The 23,888-nt window shown below is 50.0% G+C and overlaps 1 protein-coding gene across 6 annotated transcripts in view; it reads left to right on the forward strand.

The window, feature by feature from the left end:
* Positions 1–23,888, forward strand: part of PTPRS (protein tyrosine phosphatase receptor type S) — a 129,126-nt gene that overhangs the window by 63,349 nt on the left and 41,889 nt on the right. For all 6 annotated transcript variants that reach the window (XM_053965639.1, XM_053965641.1, XM_053965640.1 and 3 more), the window contains exons 6-8: positions 6,842–6,952; positions 19,592–19,861; positions 22,629–23,210. In XM_053965639.1, the coding sequence (XP_053821614.1) occupies positions 6,842–6,952; positions 19,592–19,861; positions 22,629–23,210 (963 nt within the window). The remainder of the gene's footprint in view (positions 1–6,841; positions 6,953–19,591; positions 19,862–22,628; positions 23,211–23,888) is intronic.

Below are 23,888 nucleotides of genomic sequence, written 5' to 3' on the forward strand. Positions count from 1 at the left end.
CATGAAGCCATCAGGTTAACAGCCATGCTGCTGGAGGACAGGGGCTGTGAAGAACTGAATTTTTATCGATTATGAGTTAGTGGCAAATACACAAATGAGCTCATTAAAAGGAGCAAGTGAAATGTCAGACAAGGAGATCTGGTTTGGTTCTTATTTGTGTTAAATCTGAATGTTTGGCTGGCAATACAAACAGACCTCTGAGACCATGGTCATTATATTCCCACCATCCCAGGAACCCATTTGGAATGTGGGTCTTCACTCTAATCAAGACACGGGTGATACATCATTGACCACAGTGGTTTTTCTCTAGCGGATGTTTCTGCTTCCCCTTTCCATCTCCAGATGAAATTTCCAAGCACTTGGAAATGTTTTAATGCTTGGGGGCTTGGGCTGAGTGCAAAGCTCAGTTGTCAGTCAGAGGAGAATGGGAAGAAGCTCTGTCTGGGCTCCTGCTTCTCTTAGACATCATGAACATCTCAGCCTTAGAGATCCAGGTTGGACTAGAGTTTAAGTGGCCTTGGAAAATGGATATTTCTGCTTATCTTGGGACATTTAAAGCAGAAGGCAAAGCCAATGTCCTCTGCTCAGCTGCCATCTAGGGGGGACACGGGAGGCAGCCTTCAGCCACCTTCCTCAGCACTCAAACACTAAAACCTTTTGTGTCTTGTGTGTGTCTTCTGTTTTCTAAATAACTGGCTATAACAAGCTTTTCTTTTCTTTTTTTCACTTTTTATTTAACATTCAGAGACTTTTGGTAAGTTTGTTCAATTAAAAAAAAAATTTTAATCAAACCAAAAAACCCCAAACCTGCTAATGTGCAGATTTGTAACCCTTGCCCTTTAAACTAATTCCTTTGTAACAGCTTCTTGAGAGGCATGCTCTGCATTTCTTCTACTAACTCTTTCAGTAGGGATGTTCTGCCCTCTAAATTAATTTCTGCAGGGGTATTGCAGGCTACAAAAAAAAAAAAAAAAGAAAAAAAAAGAATAGTAATAATAATTCTAATTAATTTATCTGTATAAAGAGATAACAGCTAAATATGAACCTTTTTTTTTTTTTTGTATCTTAGCAACAGTTGTCCTGGAATTCCCCAATTACACAATAGCTTGTACCCTGGAACTGTGATAATTGTGTTCACACCTGCAGGAGGTCTTGGAGTTTCACATCTAACGGGGTTATTGGCATTTGGAGGAGGGAGAACAGGGGGTGCAGCATTTCCAAACCCAATCACAGGCTGCTGGCTGAGGGGAATGGGTTGAGGGAAGGGAAGAGCCCCCTCCGGCCCCTCTGCAGCCCTGGGAAGGCAGGACCTGCCCCAGGGCTCCTGTCCCTGTCCCTGCCAAGTCCCCTTTCCCCCCTTTGTCCCAGGGATGTGGGGCTGCAGCTGCCAGCCAGCATCAGCCTCGCAGAGCTGCAGAGACCCCGGGGGCTGCCTGCTTGTCTGGAGCAGAAAAGCTGCAGCAGCCCTGGGGAGAGCAGCCCAGCACACACATGTTCCCACACGTGGCCTGACAGAAGGTGGGGATGTGTTTTCTGTCATTGCCATGGCGATGGTGGCTGTCCTCCTCTCCTCTTCCCCAGGCTCAGAGAATCCGTGGGCAGCTGGGCATGTGGGAAAGCAGGGCAAGGGATGGTGGGAGAGCAGACCCCATCCTCAGTGACAGAGGGGGGACACCTGCACAGGGAATTCTGCCTGGCATCATCTTGGGCCTTTATAATCCAGAGGCAAGGCCTTTAAGCTGCCTTTTGCCTCTGCTGCTAAACCCCAGGCTGGCCATCTGGGCTCATACAGCCTCAAAATTTGCCCTAAATAGGCAGATCTGGAGATCCAGGGAGGCTGTGCAAGGCAGTGAGAAAAGTCTGCATGTAGCATCTCCAAACCAGCTTTTCACCCCAAAGGTCAGCATGCAGTGTGAGCTCTTCCCCCTGTAGTCCTCCTGCAGAGCTGGTGCCCTCACTGTGCCCTAGGCCCTTGCAGCCTCGTGCACATGCCAAGCCCTGTATAGGACACCAGGCAAGCCAGGTATTGATAGCCTCCCCTGCACCCCCACGACCCGTATCAAACCCTCCAGGACCTGTCAGAGTTCCTCAGATAATTAATCCAGTGCATTTCCTCTTCCAGCACCCTCCTGCTGCCCCTGTGTTGAACACGGAGCTGGTTAGATGTGAAACTCCAGCAGTGAAAATCTCCCATCTGTGTCTGTGCCCCACCCAAAGTGCTGCTCGAGCTCACTTGACTCAAATTCTGGTGTGGGGCATCATCCCAAAGCTGTCCTGCCCCACCCTGTGTGCCAGAGTTAGAGCTGGGGAGCCCAGGGTGGCACTGCCTGCTCTCCCAGAGCCCAGGGTGGCACTGCCTGCTCTCCCAGAGCCCTGTCCCCAGGCCAGGCTGTCCCCAGAGCTGCTGGCAGCCCCTTTCCAGGGGCAGTGCTGGTGCTCAGAGGAGCAGGGAGTGTCAGCCTGCAGTGACACAAGAGGTAATGCTAATGCTGTGTCTGGGCTTGCACAGCTCTAACTTCCAGCATGTTTCTGCTGTCAATTAGAGTGAACTTTTGCAGGAAACTGCCAGGCTTAGCAAAGGCCAGAGAAGCTTTTGAGCCATGGGTGATGTTGGGATCTCTTCCCCTTCTCTACCCTCTTCCCATTAGCTTTGTTCCATATTGGTGCCACAGATGGCAGATTTTCACTCCAATTTTGAGACAGAAGGATGTATCAGAGGCTGTTTTTATTTCCACTGAATTGATCTATAACCTTTTGCTGCTTTCTCTCTCTCTCTCTCTTGCTTTTTAAACCTTCCTGCCACCTCCTGGGTGGGGATCTGCCCAAGTCCATGCTCCCCCACCTCTTCCAAGCGCTGTCTCTCCAGCCTTTGTCCTGAGAGCTAACAACCTGCTTCATTAACCTTAGCTAGTTCCTAACCCTAACTAGATGCTAACTTTTCTCTAGCTAATAACCTAACCTCATAACTAGAAGCTGAGTCTAACTAGAGTCTAATCCCTAACACTATAATGCCTCTGTTCCCTTAGCTCCTTTAGAAAATAAAGGTGAACTCTACTTAGTATCTCTATATTTTTACCTTCTATCCTGAGAATGGAGGATTGAACCGCAGCAGAAGGATGAGCAGGGCTGAAGGATAAGGAGGGAAGGGGTTTTTGGTGATTAAGGCAGAAGATTGGCACGGGGGAGGCTTTGACTCCTGTTCTTGCCTCTGCCAGTCTTCCCTCCATGACCTTGGGCAAGTTGCTTCACCTCTACCTCAGTTTTCCCCGTGTGTAAAGCAGGATCATAACTCTGCTGTTCCTCCCTAGGGGAGAGGAGAGGGTGAGAGGCTGGTATTTGTCATTTAAGGTGCTCTACAGCCCTGGCTGGGAGTGCTGCAGAGTGGCAGCAGTGTCACCACTGCAGAGGAGCTCGTGCATCTCTCCCTGGGGAGAGGCAAAACCTGGCACTGCGGGTCTGCCCTGTTCTCAGGATTGGGGTAAAAACCCACCAACTAAACCCCCTTCTTTGATAAGTTTTCAATGCCACTGTGAGCAAAAGGACCTGCCGTGTTTTCAAAGGAAGATGGTTTGGTTGCAACCCCAGGAGGTCAGATGGGGGACAGAGGTTTTACCCCTGATGGTCACTCCCTCCCACCTGGGAGCCCTGCCCGAGGCTGGGCACTGAGAGACAACAGGAGGGGCTTGGAATAAAACAAGCCAAGGGAGAGGCAGCCAGCAGGCAAGTGTAGCAGGGCTCTTCTCTCCACACAGCCCCTCCTTGCTGCAGCAGGGTGGCTCCAGAGCCACTGCAGGAGGTACCAGGTAGCTCTGTCACCTCTTCAGTGCCCAGATCTGCCCCAGTCCCTGTGCAGAGCCCTGAAGGATGGCCAGAGGTCCTGAGCAGGACATGCACTGAGCTCCCACATCTGTGCCAAGAGCTCAAGTTTGGAGCTGGGGATTCGCTGGCCGAGGTGGGATCAAACCTGCAGCTTAATGTGGTGCAAGGTGCCCACGTGTCCCTGTCCCTGCCTGGGCTAACACAGCCCTGATGTCCCCAGGAGTGGGGAAGGTAAATGCAGGGTCATCATGTGTTCAGTGAGTAGCAAACAGTGATGTTAGCTGAGAGCCTGAGGGGTTTCTTTACATTCCTACAACAAAATGGAGCCAGTCTCAAGCCTTTGGAAGCCAAGAGCCACGGGAGGCTCTGCAAACAGCCACCTGGATTGGGCTGCTGAAAAGGACACCCCACTAAAGTATCCCAAGCCCTCTTCAGTGTCCTGTAATTTAAGATGAGATAGACCAAGAAGTTTCCTACTGGGAACTGTCTTCCTTGACTCAGGTCCTTTTCCCACGGGCAGTGCAGGTGTTTGGGGTTTTGCAGTCATTTCACTCATTTTCTTTGTTTTCTTTGCAGAAGGTACACCGATCCGAGGTAAGACACCCCCAGCTCACTCACTCACCCACTCTCCAAACACTTCTCTCCACACAGATCCCGTTTCATTGCCCTGTGCCCAATACAGATTCGTGTTGTTGTTACGTTTTCTTGTCCTGCTTCACCTCTGGATATTTCTTTTTTATACCTGTCTTTATTTTATCTATGGTTATAATGTCCTTTTTTGTTTGCTGGGTGCACTTGGTAATACTGATACTGTTATTCTAATAACATCTCTGGCTGCGCTGCCTCAGATTTATGGCAGAGTTTTAAGAGCTAATCTCTCCAGGACTATGAAGGACTGAAGTTTATCTCGAGCATTAAATGCTATCAGAGCTTGGTAAATACTTAGGACTTCTCTTGATTGGTGCAAAGTGCTCCCGAGCTGCTGCTGGTGATGAGTTTTCCAGTCCTTTGCTCAGGCAGATCTTCAGCACTTACCATCTCAGCATACTCATTTGTTTGGCTCCAGAGCCTCTTTCCACTTCCTCCCCACTCTCTTACCCTTAGGTTTCTCTGGGAAAGATCCATGGTAAGTAGCTTCTGCACTGTCTCTTTAATGGAGTCAAAGATTGACCTCAAGCTGAAAGGCAGGAGGAATTGGGTGTGCACCCCTTGGAAAACCCTGCTTTGGTTTTATCTCCACTGGCACATTTAAAATTCCATCATTCTCTGCTGGTAAAAGCAACAGGAGGTGCTGTAGGTGAGATTTACGTTTTCACACATCATGTCTGTTGGCTCCTGGCAAGTGCTGAACACTCCTCACCCTCTCTGCAGCCTCATTTCTGCCATTGCCTTGACCAGCAGGGGTGAGGAGTGGGCAGGGAGGGAGGGAGGAGTCCCTGTTCCCCAGGGAAAGCTGCCCACTGCAGTCCTTGGTTCCCTTCCTGCTCTGGAGTGAGGCTTCATCTTCCCTGGGTACTCTCAGACCAGTGTTGCTCATGAGCAGCACAGAAAATGTATCTGGAACCAATGGAAACAACCCACAGATTTGTCCAAATTAACAGAAATTTCTGGGAAAACTCACCAGCAGCTTTCCACCCAAGTGGAGCTCTCCAACAGCAGAGCTGGAGCTGTAATTCCATATGAAATATGCTCAGCTGGGTGCTCGGTGGGAAGCTCCAGCCAGTTTGGGTTTTAACTCCTGTTGTGCTGAAATACCCGCAGATTCTTTTGGAATGGATTTTGTTTGGTTTACTGGCCTGGGTGGGGCTTTTATGGGGTTTAATTCCCTCTGTTGTGCCTTTGGGGGCTCCCAGGCACAGGGGATGCTGTGGGGAATTGCACTCACACCCCAGCCCTGTCCCAAATCCTCTCCCAGCCCCACGTCCCCCCACCAGCATCGTTCCCACCCACGCACACGCAGAGGAACGTGAGCTCTGTGTCCTCCTCTGTGAACACACTGCTTTTTCCTTCCTGAAAAGGCTGTATCTGCAACCAACAATGATCTCATTTGCACTCTTCTCACTTAAGATTTTATCAATACTATTACACTGAGCTGGAATTGTTTGGTTTTCATATTTAGGTGGGGTTTTTTTTCCAGAGATGGGAGTTAAGACTCTTACCACATGTGAGCTCTGTCCATATCTGTAGTATAATCATGTACTCCTAATACATAAAACATTTGAGAGCCTGTTGAATTATTTATGTAGTATGTATTTTAACTGGAGTTTTGCAGGGATGAAGCCTTCTGAGGTAAATGAGGCAATTTTCTTCCATGTAGTTCCATGCTGCATCTCTCTGCATATTTGCTGACAGGAATCTTTAGTTTGGGCTCTGGGTAGATTCTTGTAGCCTGCAATAATATACAAGTTTAAGAAAAACCTTAATCCTTTTGGCCCAGATGATGTAAACCACGCAGGCAATTTTGAAGTTCCAGTGCAGTATTTACAGGGTTTTCCTTGGGGAATATTTACTACCAGCAAGGTGCTTTTCACAGGGGCTCTTATCTCCTGTAGGCTTCCTGAGGAGCAGGTATTGGCCACAAAACAAAGGCAGCAGTGATAGAAATTCCCCAGGCAGTGGGTGACAAAGCCTTTCACTTTTATGGTCACTGCTTCAAATTGAGCAAGGGAAAGTCAACTGCCTGCTGATGGATTTCTGGGGATCACAGTAATATGGATTATTGAGGCTGGTTTTGGGAGTTCTGGTGCAGAACGCCTGCATTGCAGAAGCCACAAAAACTTGGTGCCTTTGCTGATGAGTTCAGGACAAAGAGCAGCACTGCCTACAGAGGGGGGATTACATTTTCTCACCGTGTCGGCTCCGTGTGCAGCCACAGCGGGTCCGCAGGGGCTCCGTGCTCCTGTCCCGCTGTGCGTGAGCCCGGGCTGGGAGGAAACAGCAAAACCGGGGCTGCTGCCCTGCCTTGCAGAGCCAGCAGAGCCGTGACGATGTGTCTGTGCTGCCGTCTCTTCTCCCCTCACAGGTGGGCTGCAGATCGAGAGCAGCGAGGAGACGGACCAGGGCAAGTACGAGTGCGTGGCCAGCAACAGCGCCGGGGTGCGCTACTCGTCCCCCGCTAACCTTTACGTGAGAGGTAGGGAGCACAGCGGCTCACCGGCACTCAGCCTCCTCCTCCCGGGCCCATCCCACCCATCCCGGCAGCTGCCCCGCTGCTCCCCGCATCCCTGTGGGGCCGCAGGGCAGGGCTGCCTCGCCCACGGCCGAGTTAAGCGTGAGCCAAAAGAGCGCACCCCAAAACCAGCCCGCAGAGCCCGCAGGGGAGTGAATCCCTCCGGCTGCAGAGGGGCCAGAATTGCCCTTTCTCCCAAAGGAGAGGGGCAGAGAGGCTGGAATTGCCCTTTCTCCCAAAGGAGAGGGGCAGAGAGGCTGGAATTGCCCTTTCTCCCAAAGGAGAGGGGCAGAGAGGCTGGAATTGCCCTTTCTCCCAAAGGAGAGGGGCAGAGAGGCTGGTATTGCCCTTTCTCCCAAAGGAGAGGGGCAGAGAGGCTGGAATTGCCCTTTCTCCCAAAGGAGAGGGGCAGAGAGGCTGGAATTGCCCTTTCTCCCAAAGGAGAGGGGCAGAGAGGCTGGAATTGCCCTTTCTCCCAAAGGAGAGGGGCAGAGAGGCTGGAATTGCCCTTTCTCCCAAAGGAGCCCTGCTCTCTGGAAGCAGGGCGTTGCAGTTCTGCCTCTGTGGCTGTGAGAGGAGGGCAGGACCCCTCTGTGTGTCCCTGGATCCCCCCAGATTGCAGCAGGAGGATGCATTGGCACTGCTGCCCTCAGTCCCAGCTGCTTTTCCCTCTGCCAGCAGTAATTTGTCCCTGGTTCCTTGGGCACAGAGCTGGGGACACCAGCAGCCATCCCTGCCTTGGTGACATCCCCCTTCACCCCGCAGCAGGGGAACAGATGACAGGGGATTGGCTTCTGCTCGATGTCCCCTCGATGTTCTCCCACCCCATGGGCCAACACCCTGTCCACTTTCTCTTATTTTGATCTCTCTGACCTGTAATATTTTGTGTGTAGCTTTGGTTTTAACATCTTTCCACAGCAAAAAAAAAAAAAAAAAAAAAAAAAAACCCTTTAGGTAATGAGAGAGCAGGGCTGGTCCTTCTCAATTAAAAAAAAAAAAAAAAAAAAGTTGGGAGGAAAAAAGAAAAGTTACATCCCAGCAAACTGTTCCCATTTCCATCCCATCGACAGAGGAGGCGCCTCCCACCTACACTCACGTTAATCTGCAGTCCAATGCAGAGCCATGCTCCTGTGTGCACTCCTTTCTCTCTCTCTTTCTCTCTCTCTCGTGTCTCACGCTCACTATATCACATGCACATGGAGAGAAGGCTTTTAATAATTTAATGTTTCCAAGCTAAATTTTTAAATAGCCTTTTGTGGCCAGCTGGAAAATTGCGTTTGAAATTTGCCCTGTCGCCTGGGCCCCTAAACTCCGCTTTTGGGAGTGTCAATCTGGAACCAATACTAATTCAGGGCTGAATCCATTGCAGACAGCTTAGCTGGAATGGTTTGGGTTCTTAAAAAAAAAAAAAAAAAAAAAAGAAAAAAAACTAAAAAGAAAAGAAACAGGAAAAATGTGGGGATTTTTCATTATTGTTTTGTTTATAAATTTCCTCTACTTTTCTGGCCACTCGGAAACTACCTGGGAGACAAAGGTTGTAACACGGTGTTGTCTCCACACCTGGAGGGGCTCCAGGTGATAGCCCTGTTCCTCCCCCAGTTAGCCCGTGTCTACCTGGGCCTGCCTGCAAACCAGCACTAACCTGCCGAGAGAGTGCAGAACACAGCGTGTGCCAGCTCGGCCTGTGGTTTGGGTGTTTTTCATGCTGTTTAATTCCTTGTTTCTTGTGTGTTAATATCGTGGAAAGGTAACAAATTTCTGAAATGGATTTGCTTTGGTGGGAGGGAGAGTTCATGCACATTTTTCTTCCCGTTTTTTTTTTTTTTTTTTTTTTTGTTTTAAAAGAGTCCCGAGCACTCTTGTGTTTCCAATTGACTTGTTTCTCCCATAACATGCTTGTCTCTATAGACCACCCGGGATAGGAGTTGTAAGTTTGAACATTGCAAGGAAATGGTTTGGTTTGGTTTTGCTTTTCTTTTTCCTTCTTCTAATTATTTCTGTTTTCCTTATTCAGTCCCGTGGTGGAGTCAGAGTGAGCAGGGCTGGGTGTGGGGCTGGGGGGGAGCGCGGGGAGCGGCGCCCGGCCGGGCTGCTCCGTGCGGGGCCGCTCTGCCCGGGGGGCTCCGCTCCCCTTCTCCGAGGAGCAGCAGGACTGCAGGGAGGGAGAATCCTGCCTGGCCTCAGCACCCCTCTGGGGGCTGATTCTGAGCTAGGATTGCTCCCAGCCTGGCCTCCCTGCGGAGCTTGGTTGGGCTTAAAGGGATGGGAGGGGGAGCGTTAGGAAGGCAGGAAAGAGGGTCGTTACTATCTTCATTTTTTTCCTTTCTTTTTATTTTGGTTAAGAGAAAAAAAAAATCAATCAATTTGCAGCTGACAGCCTTGAGAAGGCCTTTTTTTACTCTCTCTGTGTTTCCCCTATTTTTCTCTTCTCCTCATGTCATTGTGTTCCGCATCAAACCCCCTTAACATCCCTCAGAGCTACGAGAAGGTTGGTGTGGTTTTTTTCTTTTTTACTTTCTTTACCCACATTTTTACATTCGTAAGAGAAAAAAAAAAAATGAAAAAAAAAAATTTAAAAAATGAAAAGAGAAAAAGCAAGAAATCTTTAAGATGAGCGAGACCCGCGCATTCCCGGGTCTCACGGAGATGAGTTGAGTTGCATTGTGGGCCTCTCTATGCATCCTTTGGTAATGTTGCTGAGTTCTTGCACTTTTTTGTCGTCATGGTTACCTTGCCGTTTGGACATTGGGCCTGATGCATGATAGGAGAATGTAACAATCTTCTTTGCATGCCACTTTTTAAATTAATTATGAATTTTTTTTTTTCGATATATAAATATGTATCGTTTCTTTTCGTTATACAATTCTGGTTTCTTTGAAGTGGATTTACTCTTACTTTCCAAATTTTTTGGTTCTGTTGGGTTTTTTGCTTTCTCTTGATTTCCTGTTTCTGTTTTGATTGGTTATGCTGTGCTGTAGTTTATTCCAAACGCATTGTGAGAAGCCAGTGTTCCTGCCCACCCGGTGGTAACTGAACTCCTCAATCCCTCCAGGAGGAAAGGAGTCACACAGCTCTAACGCCTGTCCATGGAAGCCCTGCTATTTGGGACAAGCCTTTGTTTTGGGGGAGGGAGGGATCTGGGAAGTGGAAAAGATGGTGAGAACCCAGGGGGTCATTCCAAGAGTTAGAGCAGACCCTGGGTCACGTTATTGCTTATTTATTTCTTGAGGTGTGGCTCTTGTTCCACCTCCTGCACACAAAGAAAAGCCCTGACCCCGCTCTGGGGGCTTCCCCAGCCATGGGAGCTCGCTCACTGGTCACTGCCCAGTTCCCTCCAGTAACACCAGGAGCAGGGGCTGTCAGCCCAGCGTGGCACTGACAGAGAGCTTCCTGCTGATCCCAAATCCCACGCTGTTCTCTCCTGGAGCACCCACGAGTGCATGGAGAGCCCGTGGCCAGGCAGAGCCCCAGCTCCAGGCAGAGCCTGGCAGAATCCCGTGGAGGAGGTGACACCTCATCCTGGGAGGGCTGGGAGGGAAGGGCAGCCAGGCAGCTGCCTCCTGGCTCTGCCTGTCCCCATTGTCCTGCTCCCTTCCTGGGATTGATCCTTTGCTGCCTGGTGCAGGCACCTCAAAACCCAGCCAGGCACAGCGAAGGCAGAGCCTCCTTCCTAAAGGAGCGTGGGAGGAGAAGTGCAGCTGTGCAGGCACTGCAACAGTGCTGGGGCACATCTGGCAGCTGCAGCTATTGCAAACAGCAAGCAGCAATCTGGCCAGTGACATTGGAGCTGAAAATGCCTCTTTTCCCTCTTCTCATCTCCCTGTTTATCCCCCAGAAGCTCCTGTTGCCTCCCATGTGTGCATCCCGAGCGGGTGAGGCACATGGGAGAGTCAACAGGGGGTTTGCAGTGTGTCAGTGGTACCAGTGGTGCTTGGTGCTTCCCCTGTGCAGAACTGAATGCCAGCCCTTTCCCTGGCCATGCCAGCCCTTTCCCTGGCTATGCCTTTCCCTCTGCCCGCCAGTCCTCACCTCTCAATCAGCTACCAAAGGAGTGGCTTTCCTAGGGCACAGGTATTAAAGCTGTGTGATTTTTGAGAAATCCAGTGCAGTATTGACACAGTATCTGTCTCTCTCTTTCTCTCTCTCTCTCTTTCTCTCTGTCTGTCCTTCTCTTTTTTCTTAAAATGCTGAGATTTCAGTGCTCGGACCCTCAGTGCTGGTATTCTCCCCTCCCCTTCCGAGTCTCCTCCCTCCCTGTAGGTACCAGGGTACCACTCCCAAATGCTGCGCTCTTGATAATTCTCTGGGAAGAGACCAGCTGTGGCTCTTCTGACTTGGATGCCAACAATAGCCAAAAAACATCCCTCAGTCCCAAGGCTCTTTTTAAAGGCAAAAAAAAAAAAAAAACTAAAGAAACGAAAAAAAAACAAACAAACAAACAAACTTGTTCTATTAAAAACAAAAAGAGGAATAGCATTGAAATGAGGTTTTCCCATCCCACCTCCCTCCTGCCTAGGACTAAAAGGTGATAATCACTCCTAATTACAGGATTTTCCTTCATGACTAGGAGTTTGAGTTTCAGGATTTAGGTGCAATTAAAAAGGGATTTATACACCATTATTTTTTATTTGTTTATTTTCTCTTTTATAAAGTATTTCTAACATGGCCAAACTGCACTGCTGCTGCTAAGAATCTCTTGTGATCTGAGAAGGCTTGAAGATTAAATTCTTCCTTAAGAGCCAATAAAAATAGAAGTAATGATAATGATATCAACAACAATAAACTAAAGCTAAATAGGATGTAATCATGATAGGCTGGAATGACACTGGGTGAGGAAATAGAGACTTGATACCTGCCTAGAAGAGGTTGTGTGGTTTGCTAAAATTATGGTCTCTGAGCAACCTGGTCTAGTGGAAGATGTCCTGTGAGAACAGGATGGGCTTTAAGGTCCTTCCAACCCAAACCATGGGCATGGAATTGAAATTATTGGTGAAGGGTTTGCCTCATGTGTTATTACAGGTCAGATCATGCCAGGGTCCAAAATAACAGAGTGCTAACAGGGGATGCCCAAGGTCAGAGGCAGAAGCTTCTTTCTGGAGACCACAAAAGCAGGTCAGAAGCAGGTGAGGTGATCTCTGCCAGCAGCCCAGGTGTGTGGCAGTTTAGGCTGAGCCACCCGTCCAGGGTTCACCCGTGGCTGGTGAAAAGATGGATGCAGTTCTAGGGGCAAGCCAGTACCTTGGTGGGAATCCTGGTTTTTATGGGAGCCATGCAGCTCACCTGGCTTTCAAAAGTCTCCTTGGATGCTTCTCTGTATCCCTAGGGACACAAGTGCCATGAAACTTGTGGCCCATAGCGATTGCAGGAAAGGATGGATTCAAAATCCTGCAAATGAAGAGCTGTCTGCCCATGGTTGTGTTTCAGAGGCTGCCCCATCCCTGGCAGTGTCCAGGGCCAGGTTGGATGGGGCTTTGAGCATCCTGGGACAGTGGAAGGTGTCCCTGCCCATGGCAGGGGTGGCACTGGATGGGCTTGGAGGTCCCTTCCAGCCCAAAGCACTCTGTGGTGTTTTTGTCTGTGATCAGGGCCCACGTGGGGGGCTCACATTACCCCAGCAAGGGCACATGTCCCCTCAGCCAGGACCTGTGTCCCCTCAGCCAGGACCTGTGGCCAGAGCTGGTTTGCCCCCTGGAAATGCAGCACTTTGCAGCTCTCCTCTTAATTTGGGAAGCTGCAGGCGGCCACCTCGGTTGCTCTGGTTTGATCCCAAAATCCAGCTGCTGGCTGGGATGGAGCCCTGTGTGTAAGGACCTCGTGTCCCTGTGCTCCTCCATGTCCCAGAGGGAAGGAGGGATGAGCTCTGTGGGCTGTGCTTCAGATCCCCCAGAGCTGCTGCTGCTGGTACAGGACACGCTGTCGTGGTTGAATTTAGCAGAATTAAGAATTTTCCCCTTTTTCACACAGTGGGGCCGTGCCAGGAGGTACAAAAGGCAGCAGTTGGGATGCTGCAGGGATAATCCTTCCTGCTCTCTGCTCCAGCTTCTTTTGGCTCTGCTCTTTTCCAGTCCAGGGAGCTGTAAATGGCTCAGCAGGCATTTAAAGCAGCCCAGTGCCTGCTCAGGCCCTGCCTTTGCTGCTTGTCACCATCAGCACAAGCTTTGTCACCCCGAGCCAGGTTCTGCAGCCCAGGCCTTGCTGAGAACATTCCCAGGAACTCCCAAGGCTCTCTGGAAAACCTCAGCTCATTGAGAGACCAAAGATGAAACCAGGCCAGGGCAAAACATGTAAGAGCTGAACTAGTGGAAATCAATTAAAATAAAACCCACAGAAAAGGCAGGGATAGTGTGCTGAGCACCTCAGGAAATAAAGCTTCAAAATAGATTAAAATGTGACTAATTTAAGCAATAATTTAGCCTGTAGCCTGGGTTAAGTTTGGCACATGAGTAATTTGACCATCAGACCAGAGCTGTTAGTTGGTTCCAGGTGGAACCATTGCTGAGCTTTTCCCTTTCAGTCCCATTTAGAGGTTGAAGGAAATAATTCCACATGCACTAGAGATTTAACAAATAGCCACAAGGTCAAAACAGTCATTGGTATTTTAAACTGTAGGAATTTTAATACCTTTTTAGACTAGATTGATAAATTCTTTAATGGAGAAGGAGGGAGGCAGAACCACCACTGGGTTGTACAGCTGCCTCTGCAGTGCCCAGTTTCCAGGTGCTAAAATTGAGGGATGGAAAGTTCTGGGATGATTTTAAAGGGTTATTTTAGCACTTCTGTGGGTGGGGGAGCGCCCTGTCCGTGTTTGGGGTGTCCTCAGCTCTGAAATTCTAGTTCCAAACCAAACAAAGCAAACAAAAACTTCACTGTGTTTCTGCAGAAGGATTTCTCAAGGGTATCAGGAAATGGAAATGGATACAAAAAGCCACCCCCCCAAAAAAAGACCAACCAAAACCAAATCCAAACTGTGTATATATCTATGTATATACATGACTATCTCTCTATAGAGGGCACTTTGCAGGAACACTGTGCTGTACTGATCTCGAAATCTCTGCCTGCCTGTGTCTCTTACACCTTTTGCATCGCTGTTCTCTTTGTTTTAGGGGAAAAAATTAGATTACACCTTGTCAAATTAAAATAACAATAAAACAGTCAAGTCTGTGTTTAAAATTACAGAGCTGCGTGAAAAACAATTGGATTCTGATTATTTTCTGTTCAATCCTGTAAAAAAAACCAACAGAAAAAAAATATAAATAATTGCAAAAGACCAGAGATGTTCAGCCAGCCTGTCGCTCAGCTAAAGTGTTTTTTTAAGTGAAAAGTAACAATTATTGGGAAGGTAATGGATTTCCTCCAGACCAAATCCAAGCCTTGGTCTCATTCTTTATTTATCTACCTATTTACGTATTTATTTTATTTACTGTGAAGGAAATGAGGAAGGAGATGGGCAGGAGGAGGGAAGCTGCTCGTCCTGTGGAGGGGCGGAGGTCGGAAATCCAAACCCCAAAAGGTCTCAGGCCAGGGGAATGAGCCTGGAATTGGAACGGGAGAGGGAGAGGCAGAGGCGGCTGCACGGACACGCAGGGGCAGGGCCAGACCACATTTGGGAGGGGAGGACAGGTGTAATCTAAGCTTCACTAATAATGTAGAGGCTGCACATTATTTTGGCACCCTTTCCCCTACCCCTCCTCATTTTGGAGCAAGACGGAATGACTCCTGTCTCCCCAAAATGGCCAATAATGTCCGCCTTCTCACCTCATTTGGAGCAGCAGCTTGCTGAGTGTCAAAATGTTTAATACCATTTGGTTTTGTTTGGTGCTTTCAACCAGTCACTTCACTTTCTTTTGTTTCCTTTTTTTTACGATTAATTTCTTCTTTAAGGTACAAGATGCATTTCTCTTTGAGTTGGTTTAATGTGAATCGGGGTTTGAAGTGACAGGTTCTTGTCCAGGACATTCTCCTTTTACCCACCTCGCTCCTCCTCCAACATTTTTTCTCTCTGAGGGAATCTGGAAGGGGCTTTAAAAGAGCAGCTGGTGGTGTTCCTCAGCACAAACTGGTTGGTCCTCGGGTTTCTCTCATTAGCAGCATCATGGGAACACATTTTAAGGATGGATTCTGGTGTTGCAAAAGTCAACCCTGGATCTCTCAGTGTCTCTTCCAATCAGGTCTGTAAATCTTGCAAAAATACCTCTCACCCTGTGGACCCCGAGTGGTGGTGGGGAACCTGAGCCGTGCTGATTGGGACCAAAAAAGCCAAAAATGCCACTCACAGAACACAAACTGGGTCAACCTCTGCCTCCATGAGCAGCAACAAAACCAATTGGCTTCCCAAGGGTGTGAAAGGTTATGGATCTGTTCTGTTTCTAAAAAAAAAGCACAATTTGGGGTGCAGATTTGCAGTGTGAAATGCTTATCCAACAATTAAACAGACTCATAACTAACTGCACTTAAGAAATTTTCCTGTGCCTCCGAAATGGCTTCTCTGCATTGAAATAATTTAATTGCATCCCAAACATCCAGCTCTAGTCCTGGAATCTGGTTCTATCCGTAACAAGCTGTATCCTTGTTTGAAAAAAGGCTCCTGAGAGTTTTTTTGGCCATGGACAATGTCTGTTTGTGTGTGCCTGCTTGTGTGTGTCTGTCGGGAGCTGTTGCACATGGAGCATGCACATCCGTGTACGCATGCGGGGTCTGGCAAAGCTGTCCTGGAAACCAAACACCCCTGGAACTCAGGGAAGGTCCTTCTTGCACCAGAAACTGGGAAAAGTATTATTAGACCAGTGTCTATAAAGCAGAGGCCTGACTGCCCCATCCCAATGTTTCCTTTCCAGAGAGGGCAGTTCTGTTCTTCAGATCCTTTGAAAGTGTTGGATAGCAAAATGGAAGGGGTCTCTTCACCCGATTTTTTTTCTGTGAAATTCCTCTCCTTCAGCTGCTGTGGAGCTGGACCCAGAGCTGAAATTGGTCTTGATTCCATCTCCAGCCTCCTTTCCACCACGACTCTCCTCCTCCTGGGCCTTGACCTAAAGGCTGACCCAGAGATTCTCAGCTTGACAAATTCCCTGTCTCCAGCCAAATGCAAATGTTACAGCAATTAAAATAAGCAGCAGCCTGATGGCTCTGGGTAGCCAGGGATGAACCCTGTGCCTGTTGTGGTTGTCACAGCCCTAAGCCATCACAGGGCTGTATCCAGGGGACTCTCTGAGGTCCCCAACATTTAATTGGAGTTCTTTTCCCATCCTAGATCAGTGTGTGGATGTTGGTATATCTGTGCACACAGGAGAGTCTAGTTTTTTTTTAAACCAGGATGCACCAAGGAAGTGCTGCTGTCTGTTTTGGGCTTGTATCAGCCCTTTTCCAAATTCTCCCTCCTTGTGGAACGGGTGGTGCTGAGGGCTGGCATCCAGAGGTGCTGGGTGCTTCCCTTGGAGGGTGACAGACGCCACTAAACCAGCCCAAAGTAAGGATCCCTGAGACCCCAGGGCTGGGAGCTGTCAGGAGGAGGGCAGGGCTGCTCTGCAGCTTTCTGGGAACGTGCTCTGCACAGCCCCTGAGCTTGTGTTTTGTGAGTGGATTTCTCCTTCCCTGCCCCAAACCACAGCCAGGAACAGTCGGTTCCCTTCAGACTCCGATTCTCAGCAATCCGCCCTACATCAGATGATGCTTTTCAGTTATTAAATTCTGGTTTGTTCTTTCTTTTCTTTGTTTTGTTTTGTATTTTTTTTTTTTGTTTTCCCTTTCCTTTTCAGTTGGGTTTAATTTCTTTGTGATTACCTTCGGTTTGGATTAATTGTCTTGTTCTGTTCCCATGACAACTCAGTGTTTGCATCCCACCTGCCGTTGTTTGTTGCTGTTGATGCTGTTTGCTGACCGGATCTTGTCCGGATGTGTCTCCTCATTCCTCCTCACCTTTCCCACCTTGCCTCCCCTCTCCAGAAGGTCACATACCAGCCCCCCCCTCAGAAGAGTCATCCCCACCCCAGATCTGTCTGCATGTTGACCCCACTTGTTTCTTTCCGAGTTCTCTCCATCTTGTCTCAGAGTGTGACAGGTGTGGTTTCCACCTGGCTCCATTTTCTGAAGTGTGGTACTTCTGGAAGCAGTGGGAAGCAGGATGGAGTAGGAAACAGGGGTGCACCCTCCTGGCTAGGGCTGAGTGTTCTCCCTAGTGGCAGGAAGGGAGCAAGGAGCAGGTTCCTGATCCTTTGAGCCAGTGTTTGTGCCTGAGGTGGAATAAACACCATGGTACTCTCCTACACCTTTCTGCAGGTAGAAAATCATCTTCTAGTGTCAGTGGCCAGGTGGGTTTGCAGCCCCTCCCTCCACATCCCCATCCTTCTCCCAGCTGAGGGCATGTCCCCCGTTCTCTCTGCAAATCCATGCATGCAGGAATTCCCCTTTGCCACCTCTGAGCCACCAACCTGGAAGTCTTCTCTTCCTTGCCTCCCAGTGCTGGTTCCTGGCTACTGGTTCTCACAGAAAAGGGTCTGACAGCCCGATGGGGAGAGCAGACCTTGCTGTGACAATGTCCCTTGTCACCTTGCAGGGGCTGCAGTTGGCTTTTGTTTGCCAAAGCCCCACTAAAGAGCAAACAGCCTCTACCTCTCCTGGCAGTGCCCTTCCCCTTGGAAAAGATCCACAAAGCTGGAAGATAAATACTAGCAAGCTCCAAGACGGTTCCAGGGGACATCTGAAGGCACTGGGAGGGACAATGGCAGGCTCAGCCCTGCTGTCCTTTGCTTGCTTTGGCATGAGGCAAAGCCACCAAGCTTTGGAGAGGTTGTGCAGAGGTTACCTGGGAACAGACAGCAGGAACAGGGAGTTCTCAGCCCTCCAGCACTCAGGACCCTCCTGCCCCTCGCCCACCCTGCCTGTGGCAGTTCCTGCATGGCTGTCCCTGGAGCTGGAGGAATCTTGCACCCCTGCTAGCCTCCAGCTGCTGCAGTTCCTGCATTTCCCCAGGTCCTGTATCCTTTGTCTTTCTTGTGGGAGGAGACCCTGCCCTCAGCCCCCTCCCTAGGCCCTCTCTGATCCACACACGTTCTCCTTTGTCCATTCCCCTGCTTTCCCCCCCTAAGGAAGGGCACCCAGCATCCCTCCAGCCAGCCCAGGCAGCTCAGAAAATGGAGCCAAGGAAACCACAGCCTCCCCTTTGCGTCCATGTTCTTCCTGTGTAAGGTCTGGAAGCTGCATCCACCTCTCTGCTAAGGAGATGCACAGAACATGTCACTGTTTTCTCAACGTTAAAAGTTTCATTACCTTGTTTTTCTTATTAATTCTATTCTATTTATTATTCCGCCAGGGCTGAGATGTGACAATGTGAGCCACCACATTGAGTCACATCAGCTAGAAAAAGTATGCAGCATTAAAGTGGGTTTCCCCCTCCCCTCCCTCTCTCTCTCTTCTTTCTCCCTTCCCTTCTTGTTCTCCTTCTCCTGGTCTTCCTTCCTTTCTCTGTCGCTCACTTTCTATCCAGTATCCATGTGGGCATTTGCTGCCGCCCAGAAATTATATTTCTCTGCATTTTCCTCTCTCTTTCTCTCTTTCTCTCTCTCTCTTTTTTACCTATTTTGCATGATGTTTGTGACTCTGAGAGCTGCATCTATCGATGGAACCGTGTCAGATCTTAAAGAGGCTTCGTTAGGGTTTCTATACCCGAAAACCACAAAAATTTCATTAGAGTTTCTCATCTTTTCCACACTCTCTCTCGCTCCAGGGGGGCTGTGTTCCCCTGGACGCTTCTCACACACAGACACCGACCAAATTCTGTCCCACTCCGGGGACTCCCTCTCCTCCCTCGTTTATCCTTTTGCTTTTCACCTCTCAAGTGGAGTGTCTGGCATTTGGGGATGTGATACTTCTCTCTTTGTTGAATTCTCTGGGTCCAACAAGGCAAAACGTTGAGAAGTTTCCATCTCCATCCCAACCTTCTCCTGGGCCCCCACCCCATGTCTGCAGCAGCCCCGGGTGGGAGAGGGCCCCTCTCTGGAGGGGGCACCTGGACCACGCCGGGTGGTGGTGGATGGAGAAGGAGACCTTCTCTCCTCCTCGGGAGAAGGGGACCCGGGACTCAGACCCCACTGGGAGAGGGAGGAGCAGGTTCCCGGGGTGTGGAGCGGGGAGCTGGGGGCCCCAGCGGCCGCGGAGGAGAAGTTTGGGCTCTCGCCATGCCAGCTCTTGCCAGTAAAGATGAGAAATTGCTAATAAATTTTTGTGTATTTATCTGTGCTGTGATGGGTCTAATCTTGATCAATGGAACCCTGTTGCTATGAAATATCGCTTTTATGTCTATATTCTATATATTGTTTGTGAAGTACGAATTTATTTGGAGTTCATTTTTTTGGTTTTTGGTTTTTGATTTTTTAATTTCTTTGTTTTTTTGTTTTGTTTTTAATGAAGGAAGAAAATAAACTATGACAAACCCCATCTATATTTAAATTATCTTTTACTCTTTTTTCTTTTTCTCCTTTCTTTTCCTTTCCTTTCCTTTTTTTTTTTTTTTCTTTTTTTTTTTTCCTCTTTGTTTTCTGTTCGTTCGTTTGTTTTGCTTTGGTTTTCCGTTTTGTTTTTTTTTGTTACCTCTGTGCGTCTCGTCCACAGTTCGCCGTGTGGCCCCTCGCTTCTCCATCCTCCCTGTCAGCCATGAAATCATGCCCGGGGGCAACGTCAACATCACCTGCGTGGCCGTGGGGTCTCCCATGCCCTACGTGAAGTGGATGCAGGGAGCAGAGGACCTGACACCTGAGGATGACATGCCCGTGGGCAGGAACGTCCTGGAGCTCACGGACGTCAAGGACTCTGCCAACTACACCTGCGTGGCCATGTCCAGCCTGGGAGTCATAGAAGCCGTTGCCCAGATCACGGTGAAATGTAAGGGAGTGGGAGCAGGGTCCTGAGTGCACGTGTGGGAGTGGGCACGTGCCAGGCAGGTGTGCGGGCACGGCCAGAGCTGAGTGTCCGAGCATGAGTGCAGGGGATGCCTGGGCACGTGTCCTGCTCGTGCATGGGAGCGATGGTGGGACGTGTAGCAGAGTGGGAATGTCCCATGGTTTGTGCCTGTGTCATCGTGTGTCTGCATGGGGAGAGCCTGTGGCTGCCTGACCTGCCACAGGGGACAAGGTCCTGCATGTCCTGGTGCTCCTGCACAAATGGGATGTCCATGGATAGAGACACAGTCCTGCATGTCCTGCACAAATGGGATGTGTGTCCATGGATAGGGACACAGGTCTGCATGTCCTGGTGCTCCTGCACAAATGGGATGTGTGTCCATGCATAGGGACACAGTCCTGCATGTCCTGGTGCTCCTGCTCAAATGGCATGTCCATGGATAGAGACACAGTTCTGCATGTCCTGCTCAAATGGGATGTCCATGGATAGAGACACAGTTCTGCATGTCCTGCTCAAATGGGATGTCCATGGATAGGGACACAGTTCTGCATGTCCTGGTGCTCCTGCACAAATGGGATGTGTGTCCATGGATAGGGACACAGTTCTGCATGTCCTGGTGCTCCTGCACGAGTGGTGTGTGTGTGCATGGACAGGGACAGTCCTGCATGTCCTGGTGCCCCTGCATGAGTGGGATTTGTGTCCATGGATAGGGACACAGTCCTGCATGTCCTGGTTCTCCTGCACGAATGGGATGTGTGTCCATGGATAGGGACAGTTCTAAGTGTCCTGGTTCTCCTGCATGAGTGGGATGTGTGTCCATGCACAGGGACACAGTTCTGCATGTCCAGGTGCTCCTGCATGAATGGGATGTGTGTGCATGGCCAGGGACACCGTGGCTGTATCGTGAGCACCTGGCTGCAGGAGTGTCAGTCCCTGTCCTTACCTGTGTGTACACGTGGAGCTCTGTGAGCACGAGCAGCAGGACAGACCTGTGCACCATGAGTGCCCCGTGCTGGGATCTCTGCATGTCCTTGGGGATCCCACACACAGGGAAACCCACAATGGAGGGCAAGCTGGAGGCTGGAGACCTTCCCTCGCTTTAGGACACCTGAGCTGGTTGTTATGAAGAAAACTGTGGCTCAAATCCCTGCATGCTGTGTCTGTCCTGACATATGAGGCTGGCTGGGCACTGTGCAAGGAGCCTTGGGTGGCTTGGAGCCTGCATGCCATCCTGTTCCAAGGCCTGAGATTCAGCCAAGGCCCTGAGGATCTCTGGCATGTGCACCCTTGCAGTAGAGCTTAGTTCCAGCATCTTAGTGGCCATTGTTGCCTCAGCAAGATGGGGAATAAGCCCAGCTTCCAGCTAGTGATTCCCAAGAGGAGCACGGGTGCCATCTTCAATCTATTCTGTCCTCAGCAGGGGAGTATTAAACCCAAGCAGGAACCCCTGAGGTTGGGTGAGTGTAGAGCTCTGTGTGAGCTGGTGTCTGCTCCAAGTACTGGTGCTGCCCATGAGGGACCTGGGAGAGGTGGGGTGGGAAAAGATCCATGGGTGGGGGAGAGGAGAAACACTTGGGAGAAAGGGAGGGATAAGGAAAAACAATCCTGTTGTATCAGTGATCTGTCTGAGGAAGGGCTGACAGGAGAAATGAGTAGGGACTAGAGAATCTTGGCGTGACACCCGTTCTGAGCTTCTGCACAGGCAGTGGGGCTCTCGTGCCAGCAGAAGGATGCCTGGGGCTGATCTCAGGTTCTCTTTATTTTCCTGAGTATTTCCTTCCTTCCCTTTTTTCCCTGTCTGTTGTAGATGTACTTACCACACCTGTCTTACCCTCTTAATCTAAAAAGCTGCAGTGTAGGGCAGATTGTTTCTGCTTCCAACTCTCCCATCTCCTCACATAGGGAATCTCACCCTGCTGGTAGCTTCTGCCTCTTGTAATTTAGTTTGGATCATGTTCCCTGCACTGTTCCTGTGTGTGAGCACCTGCATTTCTCCCGGGCAGAAGGTGAAAGGAGAAGTTCGAGCTTCACTGTGATCAGGTCTAGAGAAGTTAGGCTTCAAGGCTGGGTTGGACAGGGCTTGGAGCCACCTGGGCCAGTGGAAGGTGTCCTGTCCATGGCACGGGTTCCACTGGATGGGCTTTAAAGCCCCTTTCAACCCAAAACATTCTGGGATTCCATGATAAGGAAGGAGGGTTGAAAAGGGTCTAAAGTGTGCAGTGAGGACAGCACATGAAGCTTGAGAACAGGTGAAGTGAGAACATGTATCAGGTGCACTTAAAGTGTTGAGCAGCGTGCAGTCCCCAGCAGGCTCACGGGGGACTCCCTGGCTGAGGGAGAGGGGAGATGGGGATTAACACAGTTTGTGACTCTCAGCATTTCTGGAGATTTGTTCTGGAGAGCAGAGCCTGCCCTGTGCCATTCCTTGCTCGTGGAGGCTCAGCAGAGCTGTGAGCACGTGCTGGGAAGGAGCTGAGGAGCTGCTCTCCCTCCCTGCCCCGGGAGGGCGGATGTGCAGCTGAAGCCTGTGCTAATGATTCCAGATGTTTAGCTGAACACTTTGCCTTTGATGGAGCAGTTTAAGGAGGATAATGGAGTGAATAACTCAGTTCCTCATATTCCAGCAGCACTTTCCTGAGCTGCCAGGATTGATGCTGTGCTTCTGCCTCCTGCAGCCCTAACCAGACCAATTAGGTGCCATTTCAGCATCTGTGGGTTTTTTTAAATGCCTGTTCTTCCTGATTCTCAGCACTTCCCAAGGCTCCTGGGACGCCAGTGGTGACAGAGACAACAGCAACGAGTATCACCATCACCTGGGACTCTGGAAATCCAGACCCCGTGTCCTACTATGTCATTGAGTACAAGTCTAAGAGCCAGGATGGACCATACCAGATCAAGGAGGACATCACCACCACGCGCTACAGCATCGGGGGGCTCAGCCCCAACTCCGAGTATGAGATCTGGGTCTCCGCAGTCAACAGCATCGGGCAGGGGCCTCCCAGTGAGTCGGTGGTCACCCGCACTGGGGAACAAGCTCCTGCCAGTGCCCCCCGCAACGTGCAGGGCCGGATGCTGAGCAGCACCACCATGATCATCCAGTGGGAGGAACCGGTGGAGCCCAACGGGCAGATCCGAGGGTACCGAGTCTACTACACCATGGAGCCCGACCAGCCCGTCAGCAACTGGCAGAAGCACAACGTGGATGACAGCCTGCTGACCACCGTGGGCAGCCTCCTCGAGGATGAGACCTACACCGTGCGAGTGCTGGCCTTCACCTCCGTGGGGGACGGGCCCCTGTCCGACCCCATCCAGGTTAAGACACAGCAAGGAGGTGAGCACCTGTGTCGCTGGCCTGGGCTGTGGGAAGGAGAGCTGCTGGTTAGATTTGGAGGTTTAGATGCGATGCTGGGAAGGAATTATTTACTCGGAGAGTGGGGAGGCCCTGGCACAGGGTGCCCAGAGAAGCTGTGGCTGCACCTGGATCCCTGGAAGTGTGCAAGGCCAGGTTGGACAGGACTTGGAGCAACCTGGGATAGGGGAAGGTGTCCCTGCCCATGGAACTGGATGAGCTTTATGGTCTCTTCCAACCCAAACCATTCCATGATTCTAAATGTCTTTAACAGATGTAAAACTTTAACTCTCCCTAAAGTACCCAGGAACTACTTTGTCAGAGATGAGTGGGGAATGAGCCTGATGTGTTGAGCTGCAAATACAAGTGTTTTATCACGGGCTGTCACCCAGCACATTTTTGGCCTGGGGTATGGGAGGAAACCCTGTGTCCTCAATGGGCTGCTCATGGGCTTCCTACTTCCAGAATCTTGTAATACTGGGATTGGTGGGAAGGGTTGTATTCTTCACTGCTGAGAAAGAGGCATATGATCCACTGGGATTCTTCCATCTCCAGCAACTCTGGATACGCTGAAGTCCTGCAGTGGGATGTAACTCCACAGCTTTAGAGGCAGGACCTGCCCACGCTGCAGCGTGGCATTTTGCTGCTGACGTGCTCTTC

The sequence above is a fragment of the Vidua chalybeata genome, chromosome 27 (genome assembly GCF_026979565.1).
Source record: "Vidua chalybeata isolate OUT-0048 chromosome 27, bVidCha1 merged haplotype, whole genome shotgun sequence".
Taxonomy (NCBI): domain Eukaryota; kingdom Metazoa; phylum Chordata; class Aves; order Passeriformes; family Viduidae; genus Vidua; species Vidua chalybeata.